The sequence below is a fragment of the Euwallacea fornicatus genome, chromosome 3 (assembly GCF_040115645.1).
Source record: "Euwallacea fornicatus isolate EFF26 chromosome 3, ASM4011564v1, whole genome shotgun sequence".
In the NCBI taxonomy this organism is placed as follows: Eukaryota; Metazoa; Arthropoda; class Insecta; order Coleoptera; family Curculionidae; genus Euwallacea; species Euwallacea fornicatus.
The window spans coordinates 4,332,692-4,344,722 of record NC_089543.1 but is presented as its reverse complement, the minus strand read 5'-3'; the positions used below and the strand labels follow the sequence as shown (position 1 = coordinate 4,344,722).

The 12,031-nt window shown below is 36.2% G+C and overlaps 1 protein-coding gene and 1 long non-coding RNA gene across 5 annotated transcripts in view; one reads left to right on the top strand and one right to left on the bottom strand.

Annotated features, from left to right (window-relative positions):
* The window catches only part of LOC136350332 (uncharacterized), a 98,583-nt gene that overhangs the window by 1,443 nt on the left and 85,109 nt on the right, over positions 1 to 12,031 (top strand). The window lies entirely within an intron of this gene.
* Positions 1 to 12,031, bottom strand: part of LOC136350322 (neurotrimin-like) — an 85,883-nt gene that overhangs the window by 23,841 nt on the left and 50,011 nt on the right. For all 4 annotated transcript variants that reach the window (XM_066301879.1, XM_066301883.1, XM_066301880.1 and 1 more), the window contains exons 3-5: positions 8,679 to 8,779; positions 4,312 to 4,519; positions 2,534 to 2,689 (exon numbers count right to left, since the gene is read on the bottom strand). In XM_066301879.1, coding sequence (XP_066157976.1) covers positions 2,534 to 2,689; positions 4,312 to 4,519; positions 8,679 to 8,779 — 465 coding nt within the window. The remainder of the gene's footprint in view (positions 1 to 2,533; positions 2,690 to 4,311; positions 4,520 to 8,678; positions 8,780 to 12,031) is intronic.

Below are 12,031 nucleotides of genomic sequence, written 5' to 3'. Positions count from 1 at the left end.
TAATAAGCCTTATTAGGTAAATCTGGCAATATATGCCGACAGCTTTATTGGACATTTTGATTGAGCCTTCATTGTTACCACTACACAAAGGCGGCGTTCCGTGCCGTAGCGTGACCGGTCATGTAACTAAAACTGTTGTGGGCATTTTTCTTTCGTATAAGAAACCTTCTGTTTTTGAATTATATTTAGCCCTAATTATGAATAATTAACACTTTTTCATGTCGTAAGTATAAATAATGCGGATGATAATAATTATGGTAAAATACATGTTGAAATGCTGTTTATATAAAAAAAATCCAGTTTCATTCATTCCTGCTATTCAATACCTCCTTCGCTGCTCTACTTACGAAGGTGTAGTGAGTGCAAGCAAAATGCAGTTACGTGATTGATGAGTGCGAGAGAGATAGACAACCGTTTTCCCCTTCCATTGTCAACGATCGGCTACCGTCGTTGACTCGCAAGCAGTACGCTTTGATCCGAGGAGGGATGTAGTCTTATTTAGAAGATTTTGAAGGATTTAAATTACGCGCGTACGTGCAAAATTGAACGCATCGTTCCAGAACCAATTTTAATGTAGTCCTACCTCTACAAATATCACGGTAGAAATGGTATTTTAAAACGCGTCAATTTGAAAATTAGCCCTTTGCTGGCGTGATCCGTTCTCAGATTAAGTCATACTGCTTGCGAGTCAACGATGGTAGTCTGTCTCTCTCGCACTCATCGATCTCTTAACTGCCTTTTGCTTGCACTCGCTACAACTCCATAAGCATAGCAGTGAAAAAAAAGTTCAATGACTAGATGTTCATAAAATGAGTTCATCTTTCGTTATTTCCAGATTGATCGAAAACAATTTAATTATAATCACGTCAGGTGCCTTTTTGCAGTTGAGGCACGGGGTGCCGAGCGCAAGGTCCAATGTCACTTTTTAACGAACGACCACCATAACGTTAAACATATAATTTCAAATAAGACACCAAAAAGACGTAAAATATGCACTAACAGTAACTCATTGAGAGTCAGCATTTTAAATACAATAATGTTTGCTGGCGGGTTTTTAAATGCCTTCAGCCTGGCACCCGGAGCTGAGCAGTGTAATTGAATGACGCCGCTTGTTTGTGACATTTAGCTCCATAAAATAAGAACACAAAATGGGCATACAATGGACCCCATTTTTACTGGAACAGGTCACTATTCACAGTTTAAAATGCCGTTTGTACTCCATAAAACTTGGCGTTTTTCTATTTCGAAAAGCCGAGAACTGTGAGATACGGTTTTGTTCTGGAAAACTAGTTCTATTATTTTAGGTGGCGATAGTGCAGCTGAGGCGACCACGGAGACTTCGAGGGTAATTTAAGTAAAACTTCGCTATAACTTTTTAATTATGCATATAGGCATTGAAAAGCTTTTAAATGCAGGAGTCTATCACTAGAGTGGTTCACCAGAGATAACTTCAATTTATTCCATTATACCATATGTGACAAATCGGCAAAAGCAATTGATTTTGAAATTAAGAACATTGTTTGCAATGAGCTACAATTAAACGTTAAATTTTATCCGTATCCGTTTTACTAAAACGTTTATGAGCTCATAAAAGTGGTTGCGAGATAGCTACAGGTTGTGAAATGAAAAACTTGTTAATATTCTAGTTACCGCGTATTCCGGCAATTAGCATATAAACTACACATACTTGTCACCACACCACCATAATATTGCAGTTGTTAGCAAAGTCATAGTTGGGTCAACCTCAGCAATTGCCGATGATCTAATCCTCCATTTCTCACAAACATAATTACGTCGATTTTCCAGATAATAAACCAGTCATGTGCCAATATGAAACTCGCAGAAAATAAATAACACATTACTCAGGATGCCAACGAGACATATAAAATTCATTACAGAATCAAAACGGCCTTTTTACATACGTAAAGCTACAGGGTCATAAAATTTAATACATATGCAATTACCATTATCTCTATTGTAGCGAATGCTCCACGTCTTCCGCGTTATATAACGTCCCTTTTTATACATTACGGGTGAAAACAAGGGCATAAATTTTGCTCTCACTGTTGCTCAGGAAAGTTGAGCCGAGCGATTTAAAATTCAGAAACTCCAGTAAGATATGATAAATTAATATGTGTTTCTGATAAAGTCGCCATCCCAATAAAGAAAGTGTTTTTGCTTCAGCTATTATGCTATTTAGTCATTGTTGTCTTTCAATAGAACGCAAAAAGTAATCAGGTTTTTTGTGTACATGAAAAGAAGCCAAAAGCTTAATGTATCTTCCTTCCTTAATGGTTTCCTCCGCAGGGAGAATTTAAATACTAACGCCCACATGCACTTTTGCTTGAGCCTAATTAGAAGATAACCTACACCTTAGTTCAGGCGTTGCATAAAACCAGTCTTTAACAAGCAACCTCCATCTAGCGAAATGTAACGGTAATATATTCAAGGAGATAAAATCGGTGGATTTCCCCTAAAGGGGCAGATTTATTTTATGCGGAGCAATGAAATTTCCTAAATATTGCATCATTACCATGTTCTCCATTGTAGCGTATGTCCTCGCCGTCTTCTCTTCTCCACATCACATACGGTTCAGGATATCCTGTAGCTTTACAAGTCAGGCTGACATTTGTCGACTCTAAAACAACCATGTCAGAGCTGGTTTCTCGATCTATGATACTTGGTGGAACTAAAACCAAAAACACCTCCAGATTAATGTTTTGAAGACGAAACGAGGGCAAGGGTAAAGTCGTCTAAGTTCCAACTAGAAGAACGTTTTCACGCACGGAAGTTGGTTGTTTTGGTGTCGGGCACCTACGAGTACGAATTTATTGTTTTCATTTTTATTTGCTTGTAACTCTTAAAGAACGATTCCTTATTTTAACTGCATCCAATGAGTTTTAGTTACGCCAAGGTGGCAAATTGGGCACGCGATCTCAGGCTTGAAATATAACATCATTTACTGTTAAATACGTTTACCCACGCCATTAAATTTTTAAAATAAATAATGTGTACCGTTGATGGCTTTTCACCGCGTTTGCGCTTGCAATTTATAATTTAATTAACCGGACTGGTTTGGATATTAATGGATAAGCCAACATATATGTTGCGCATAAGGTGGAATAACTACTAATTAATTATTAATAAGCGCAATTCCACCAGTTAGCTGCAGAAAAACTGCACGAAATGCTTATTTTGTAAGTTTTATGTGGCGGAAAAAAGATAGTTATCAACAGCAGCGGCATCACCAACAGTAACAACTTAATGTTAAATGACACATGTTTCTCTTACTCGTAAATGGTACTCACGTATGTAATGTGAATGATGCCAACCATCCGGAGCCGGAGAAGAAGTGCATTCTCTACGACGCAAGCAAGTTTATACATAATTACTAATAAATTGGATCAGATATCTTTATTAATGGCATTTACAGATGCTTTTCATTAATTAAAAAGGTTCTATTTCGTGTTAAAAAAATTCAACATTTGTTTGTTAAAATTTTTGAAAAAATCATCTAATTCTCTCAGAGCCTTTAAGTGAAAAACGCACATGGAAACGCTACCTAAAAATCTTCCTAATTGAACAATGAAATGCTCGTTTAATCCACAATTATGTTCCACGTTCCTATTTCAAAAGGATGTTTATATTGAAGCTAAAAACAAATCTATGACACCATTAAACCTTTATGGGAGAATACAAAAAGAAATTGTGTTGAACCTGTAAAAGATGCTTTCTTGCTTTCGCCCAGAATTAAATTTTTCCGATTCACGATTATCCCGCATACATAAAAGCCAGTGAGCGAAGCGGTCTTAAAATCCCTTTAACGGCTCTATAGCCCTTACACGCCCATAAAGGTGCTGTTTGTATGGGAAGTTAAAGTAATGTTGAATATAAATTTAGTACTTTTTTAAAGTAAAAAAATATGTTCAATTAGAGTTGATACAATTTTCTTAATGTCCCTTTATAAAATTTAATCATATTGCTGCAGCGAAACTCAAGCTAAATCCTCAAAGAAAAGTGATATTAAAGCTACACTGTCTAATCCCTAAATGCCAAGATTGCGCTTCTGCTTTTGTCGCTCTCAAGCAAAAACAAAGCAATTCAGCCAAAATAATCATTTTTACCTTTCCACGTTATAAAAATATGGAAAATAATTTTTCACTGGGGGTTTTCAATGCGGCAAAATAAATGTTCCCGGATATTAAACCCGCGCAGCTACATATGATAAAAACTCTGGAATTCTGATGACAAAAATACCATTACCGTGCGACAGCTATGCCTAGTGCCAAGAATAAGTAAAAAGTGATTTACCTACAACTTGTAAATAGCCCTTTCGCGACCTCATAGGGTCAGTGTTAACTTGACACATGTACCATCCTCGATCTACTTCCTGCACATTCTTTATGTGAAGATACCATGATCGGTGATCATTGAAGGAAAGCGATATCCTTGGGTTCTGTGTTATAACATTATGGTGGATGGAGAGGATGGTTTGGGTGTCCACGCGAACCCATGCAACCTGAAAGAATGATTTATGAAGTTAAACATAAAAGTTGCAACGACAAATCCAAAAACAGAACATCACCGATTGTTAGCAACGCGAAGGATTGGCTGTACGTGACAACATCAAGTGAATTTAATAATAGTTTGTTCCGTGCATTGATGATAAATATCAAATTAAGGAAGTATGCAAACACTTCAGCAAATAACCCGAAAAGGGTTGTTTTATTGATAAAATTGAGCAAATACCGACGTTTCCGAAGACATCAACCCTGGCAAAAATTTCCCCCCCGATATAATTTTTTTATCTCCGAAGTGTAAAATATGCGATCTACATAAAATTTCCCAATTTCCCTTTATCAAAAATTCGGTAATGCTTATTTATTGCGTCGAAAATGATTATTATTAGGCCTGTGCCTTTTGTTCGTGCTCGCAATGGAAGTAAAAGCAAAAGGTGTATCGTATAAAGAAAAACAGTTTTTAGGACGGTCAGGTAGTTGTTAATCTTTCCATGCAATAAAAACGCTCAGTCTTGGAAAGACGCGTTTCCTACAAGACATAGATTTTGTGGTTCGGGTACTCCGAATTGGAAATATCGCTCCAAAGCAATCTAAGTTATTTCTGTGTGGTGTAGATATCTTTCGAGGAAAAATTGCGTCTTTAGGGTTAAACGCAAGAACTATCTATCGACGATAGAGGAAGAGTTCTCACCGTTCGAGGCAGGTTTTCTGTGGCGTAAAAGTAAAACCCATTTATTATTGTAACGTCGCATTTTGTTATCATCCTCGTGGCTCTATTCCAAAATTGATGGGCACCAGTTTACAGCAAGGAACGTCTCTAGATGTAATACGATGGCACGGAATGCATATTTTATTCAATAAATTGATGCTCATATTTTTCGTAGCAGGAATACCTACCCTAATTTAGGCTTGACATGCCCATAGCATAAACCTCTGATTTTGATATTTAAATATCGTTGCAGCATAATGGACTTTGACCTGCTCAGCTTGATTGTATATAGGAAATAGTTTTACTCTGCCAGTAGAGATGTTTAATCTAGTTTTAATGTGAAACGGAAGCTTGCGGAGCTTTGGTAAGTTGATAAATTGAGGTTCTTGGATTTTCACCCTGTCGAAATTAAACTATTCTATGCCACTTCCTTTTTGTTACCCGAAATATCTTCAGTTCGGGTTTTACCGAATTATCTGTCGGTTTATTCGAGAGATGGCTTAAATAATTTAATCTAGCGAGGGATTTGTAGCAGGAACTCATTTATGTTGAATGTCCTCTCAATAAAAAAAAATTACGCAAAATTGTTTCATTTGGTCGATATGATTTAACATGTATAAATATTTCATCCGCATCCGTATTCGATTAAATATTAAAAGATTCAATCGAACACGGTTCGAAACGTTGAGAATTTCAGTTTGAGAAAAATGCATATATGCAATTACAGTGGATATTACAGTGTTGAACATTGTTGCCTAAAAGAAGGAAAATAGGAAATGCCAAAGTAAACGGTAAAAGAACAATACCATTTCAGATTCGAATATTCCTACGTCAACAAATCCCCGTAAATCCAATAAATCATCGTTTATCCGTTATCCCTTTTTACGAGTGGAGATACAGCTTTGCTTAACTTCTGTTTATTATGGAATCAACTACATACCCACTCGCTAGACCGTTAATAATTTGCCTCTGATAGACAAGAGAAGAGGAAACAAGAGGAATTCCGCACTCAGATTTTGCACATTGGAAAGTTTAAGTTATAATTTAGCGTTCCTACTGCAAATAATTTGTTTTTGAAGGCGCAAAATTAGATAGAACTTTTTCTAACCTTCTCGTGCAAAGCAATTTGTCTGGGTCAACTGGGGAATTTAATTTGTTCTTCCCTATTTGCGCCTCGGCAGCAACCCCCTCCCTGTATATGGTATCGCGTGCCAATGAGATTTGCTCGGAACCCGGTTTAAAATAATAAAATTAGCGTACACTCGGCACACATACACAAACAATAAATGTGGAAACAAAACAAACTCGAGAATGAAGGTGCGAGACTATCCGAAAACATAGTGAGGAACCGGTCGTGACTTGAATTTTCTTTCCAAACGACTAAACTATGGGGTGAACTCGTTCGTTTTATGCCCAAATGATACACCAGTAAAACATTTTCAATAAAGATTAGAATAACAGAAGTGGGACCTATCTACTGAAAACGTCAAACAAGCAAAATTTCTAACCAGCACATATTAATGCATTTAAGCCTCGCTAACCAGATGATTATTAAAACAAACGCTACTTTAACTACTAACTTCATATTAGTACATTAGCTGAAACCACTAATGGCAGCTGTAGCAGCGACAGGAGCCGCCGACTCATTATTCTATATATTCCATATAAACATGTAAAATATCAACGTTCATTAAAAGAACTGAATCATGGAGAGTGCAAGAATCATAAACCATAAACACTTAATGCCCAAAAGCTTCGTCTCGGATACGTGTAGAAACATTGCTGGCCCCAACTCATCAAATAGACTTTGAACCAACCTTTCAGTCATTTAAACTTGTCTGCGTACTATTTTGACCCTAAAATATTTCATTTTACCCCACTTTAGCTTGGCTGGTCTCTAGAGTTGCAGGACGTGAGGGGTTTTCCGATTCCTGGAATACCGTTCCAGGGCATGATTTCGTATATACCGTAATTGAGAAAAAGGGTTGCTAGAGCCATGAGGGCTTAAGTGCTAATGAGATACTTAATATTTTGTGAGAATTAGTAGGGATGTCGGGAAATAGAGATGTCTCAGCCTAGATTTGTGAGCATCCATTTGTGGATAAATTATGGTCGGTTGGAGGTCTATTTTAAACGTCGCGCTTGTGTTCCAAAGGAGACAAACCATTTTTTAGGAGGAGGAAACGTTCGTTACAGTTCATATAGCATGCAACACCATAAACAGGGGCAACAGTATCTGAAGCATTGAGCTTAGCATCGAGATTATCAAGATTAGTTCGGGGGTTTAACGCTGTTGAAGGGAGAAGTTTCGCAGAATGGAAGGAATTGTAAGAACCAGGGAATGAATATCGAGTGACGCTTCAAGTTATCAGATTTCTCAAGAAGCTGACAGATCATTTTAATGCTTTTCGAAGAGAATGGGAGCTTTTTTTAATGGGAACGTATGATAGACATGACAATACTGTTCTGATAGTAGTAGCTCGGTCATATTACTAAGAAAGACGCTGTCGCGGAAAAAATTTGCTGGAACTGTATTGTTGCAAAAAAGGCTGCTTCGATACTTTTGGTGAGGTAAATTCTCATAAATTTTTAGAATATTAGAATTAGGCGCGCGGAAAATCTTTGTGCAATAATGGAAAAGCCCCTACATCCAGAGAAAGTAGGTATTTGGACAGCACTAAGCAAACGAAGAATTATTAATGTAATTTTTTTTAAGGGTATCTGGTTAGACTAAAGTATTATTTATCTTTAGGGACACTAAGGGCAACATGTTATGGAAATAAAATACTTATTCCATTCCTGGAAGAACTTAAACACTTCTTCCCTCGTCGACCAAAGGCATTGAAACCACTTCATGTACACGTTTAACCTGTATAATTACAATGCACCGTAGCATTAATTTTATAGTCCGTGAACGAGCACTAAAAGCCTGGTTTCGCTGACACGCAAGCCCTTCACTTTTCGACGACAAAAGTTAATAGAAATCTTTGATGAAATAGATACTCATTCTTGAATGGAATAATTCAGTTCAACCTTCCTAATCTTCTCCTAGAAATCTAAAGATCAAGCCTGCTTTTCGATTAAACCCATCACGGGCACAATCTCATTGTATCTGAGCAAGTTTGTGTACCTCTTTCTGATGCAAACAATCATAGAGTATTTACACCAATTTAATCTAAAACTGAAAGGAAATCAGATCTCCCCACCAATTAATACAAAGTTGATACCTCCACAAAATTCCATATCAGAGAGCGTTCCGCTGGTATTCACACACTAAGCTCCAACAATGGCAACGTAATCAAATAAACCAACTAGAATTGGCTGTTGAGTTTACTCAGTAATTCAATATACTATGAGCACATTCTGCTCCCTATACAATAATAAATCGTCGTAACCAATATACCGACCTAATTAATCGTTGTTACCCCCCTCTAAGCTTAAAATCTCACCTTAAACCCCCTAAGGTTATCCACGACGCAAGCTAGTAAAGCGTCTCTGCCTACGGTCACTGTTACATTGGGAATTGGCTCTGTGAATCGTGGTAAAGTATCTGAAACAATAGGGAATATATTGTTCTACAATGCCCCAGCAGGTAATCAGATATTAAATTATTTATTACAAACGATGATTGAGGAAAAGAACAGTTGGAAAGAAAATCACTGGAAGAATATAAAATATTAAACTCAAGAAAGCAAAGAGACCGTAACTAATTCTCCTAAAACTTGCCTAGCAGAAGGGAATACTTTTCCTTGGGTAATTTCCATTTAATTTATTATTCACCTGACTTGTGCTTCCAGCGTGCGTTTAATTAAGTAAACAAATATGGCTGAGTTCAAGCTTCGTAGACATTTTCTCGTTACAGACCACGAAATAAATAGGTAAGTCGCAAATTGGGAGAACATTCTGGACAGGGATATATTTTAGTCTAAAGAAAGATGGTCTCTGGCTAACTAGGTTGTAGAAATTTTAGAATTTTCGACGCAATAAAGGGGCTTTTAGACAAAGGATTACTGCTGCAGTGGGTACAAAAGCGGTCCCCATAGAATGGTTTTTAATTGTCATATGGCGTGCTAATTACGAGCAAACAGAAAAAACCCTATTAATACGTCAAATAAATTGTATGGCACAGTCACCATCTAGAATGACCATTTTAATAAACATTACGTTATATCACATTTTTTGTAAATCCTATAGCTCTGACTATAACGGCTGTATTAATTTAGTTAAAAATGCGTGCAGTCTGCTTTTCATACCCATCTCTGAAGCTCTAATTTACTGAGCGTTTAATTCAACATCATAGTTCTGTCCTGTATACAAATTCCAACAATCCACGCAAATTAATTTCTTTTATGTTTTAAAATATATTTTAAATAATAACATTTAGTTTCAAATTCAATTTACTTTCGTTAGCGCAATATATATCATGAGCATCCTTAGCCAAAGCAGCAACTCAAGTGCCAATAAGAGTAACAACTGCATGTACCTGTAGTTGAAAATGTTATTCTATATATTTGATACATTATCGCATTAATAATGTTACTATTTATGTTAGCGAAAAATAATCGCATGATTTGCCAATTTCTAAATAACTGCTACCACTAAAAGCAGTAATTCGAACATGTTGTACTTTGAGGGCTGGGGGTTGTCCACAATCACAAATCATCAAATATCATAAAAAAGTGCTGGTACATTCGTTAATGCAGTTATGTATCGAACATAAAAAGCATTTTTTAACTTTGATTTTCACATTGAATATACAGGGTTGGCTTAAGTGGTGTTGTCAAGACAAAGAAATTTTACCGCAGATGGCTGAAGTCAAAAGGCAATGCCCATCATGTCTTAATTCAATAGCAAGTGCTTTTCGAAATACAGAGGATTCATATTTTTATAATTATTTGTTTTGTAGTCGCTGGGCACATTACTAGCTTTTACTTAATAGACCCCCAACAAACCCACTTGCAGTAATAGTAAATTGTTTTTGTTTGTTTAATTTTTTTTGTATTTTTTTCTGGGAAATTTAGATACTACCAGCAATGTCTTGATTGACTGTCAACTCGAAGGATTCAAGTGTTTCTAATAAATCGCAATTGAAAACGTACAAAAATCATTAGCAATGGATAAACATTGGTCAATTCACATTAGAAGTAGAACGTTCTTTCCTTCCAGGTATTAACTTCACACAAACAATTAAGTGCCGTAAACGAAAAATTTGCATAGTCCTTTGAAAATTCGAATAGTAGTTCTGAATGGTCAAACTGTTAGAGTTATTTGAGCAGTTGCGAATAGGCAATAGTTTGGCTATTCGAATTAATGGAATTCCAATACATTGAAATTTCAGGGTGTAGTTCATTCAAATCATCGAATAATTCTGATACGAATCCCAGTCTTGGTTCAAACCTATCCGAAAGTGGTTAACTTTTTCTCTAACCTTAGTAATTTTTCGCTATGGTGTTGGAAATAAACACATTATTCTATATTTCGAACTGTTAAACATCCTTTGAAAAATCAAAAATGGTCCTCTTATTTAGTTTTCCAAAAATCCCAGCCCCGCGATTATCAATTTTAAACTCCCTCCACGATAACCCGATTGAGCTATTTTTTCGATTTCTATATTTTATATTCTTTATTCTATTTCCTATCATATTTCTATATTTTTTTGATCTAATGTTGTTTGTCAGAACGAAAATAACGCAGGAGGTATTTTTTAAATTAAGCCCCTGTATAATATAAATTTTTGTGAATATTAGCAATGGTAACAGCGAATCTATAGTTCCAATAACCGTGGAACCAACGAATACCAATACTATTTACATTTTTTAAATATATTTTGCGTCCAAAATATTATTTTGCAAATAATAAACACATAATGCTAACCGACACTTGGTATTTTCGCAGTCAATATGTAATGTTATCCCTACCAGATAAATATGTACGTTAAAATATTGATTGTAATAATACTGATGAATGAATTTCATTTGGCGTTAATTTCCGCCCACTTAATCGATATTTATGACGGTATTACTGTTGTTAAATGTAATGGCCAGCACTATGGCCAGATTTAAAGCTCCTAAACTACTGAAATAAATTCAATACCAAGTTATCCTCGGCTGAAGCCTACACACCGTACCCAAATAAATTGTTAACAATATATCGACAAGGTTGCCCAGTAGAAATATTTGCCTGGTCCCTTGAGCGATTTAAATATATCTTTCAACTTTTATTTGTGTTTTACAAAAATCCATTTTTCTATTAAGGAGCACACGCATGGAGACGGCTCGGAAGAGTTGCCTATGTACACGCTGCTCCAGATAATAAAATTCATTCCAGAAGACCCTTTTGTGAATTTTGAATTTAAATAAGGTTTATTATGAATGTTTCCTGTCTCTATTTGAAGACATGCGCCGAAACACATTTGAAATTTTCGTTGTGACTCTTCCTTCTGCACCTGCAAGATGTGAAGCCTCCACTACGTGGCAATGTCATGTTTAAAATGCAACGTCCCATCACAACTTTTAAGGCCCAAGTATCAAGAAGAGACGTTATAAGATCGATTCAGAACTTAAGAAGACGCGCTGAGGTGTCCTTCGAGCACCTCTGATGATGTTCTTTGCTCGTTTCTTATTTTGTTTTTCCAAAGGCGTTCATTGGAAAAACAGGAGTTCTGATATTTCCATTGAACTGCCAAACTGAAGCTTGACATGTGATACATAATAAGAAGAAAGAGATGACCTCAAAAATGTGACGTTCCAAGTTGCTGATGATTCCCGAAAACCGAAACGGCGAATTGTACAAGGTGCAACGA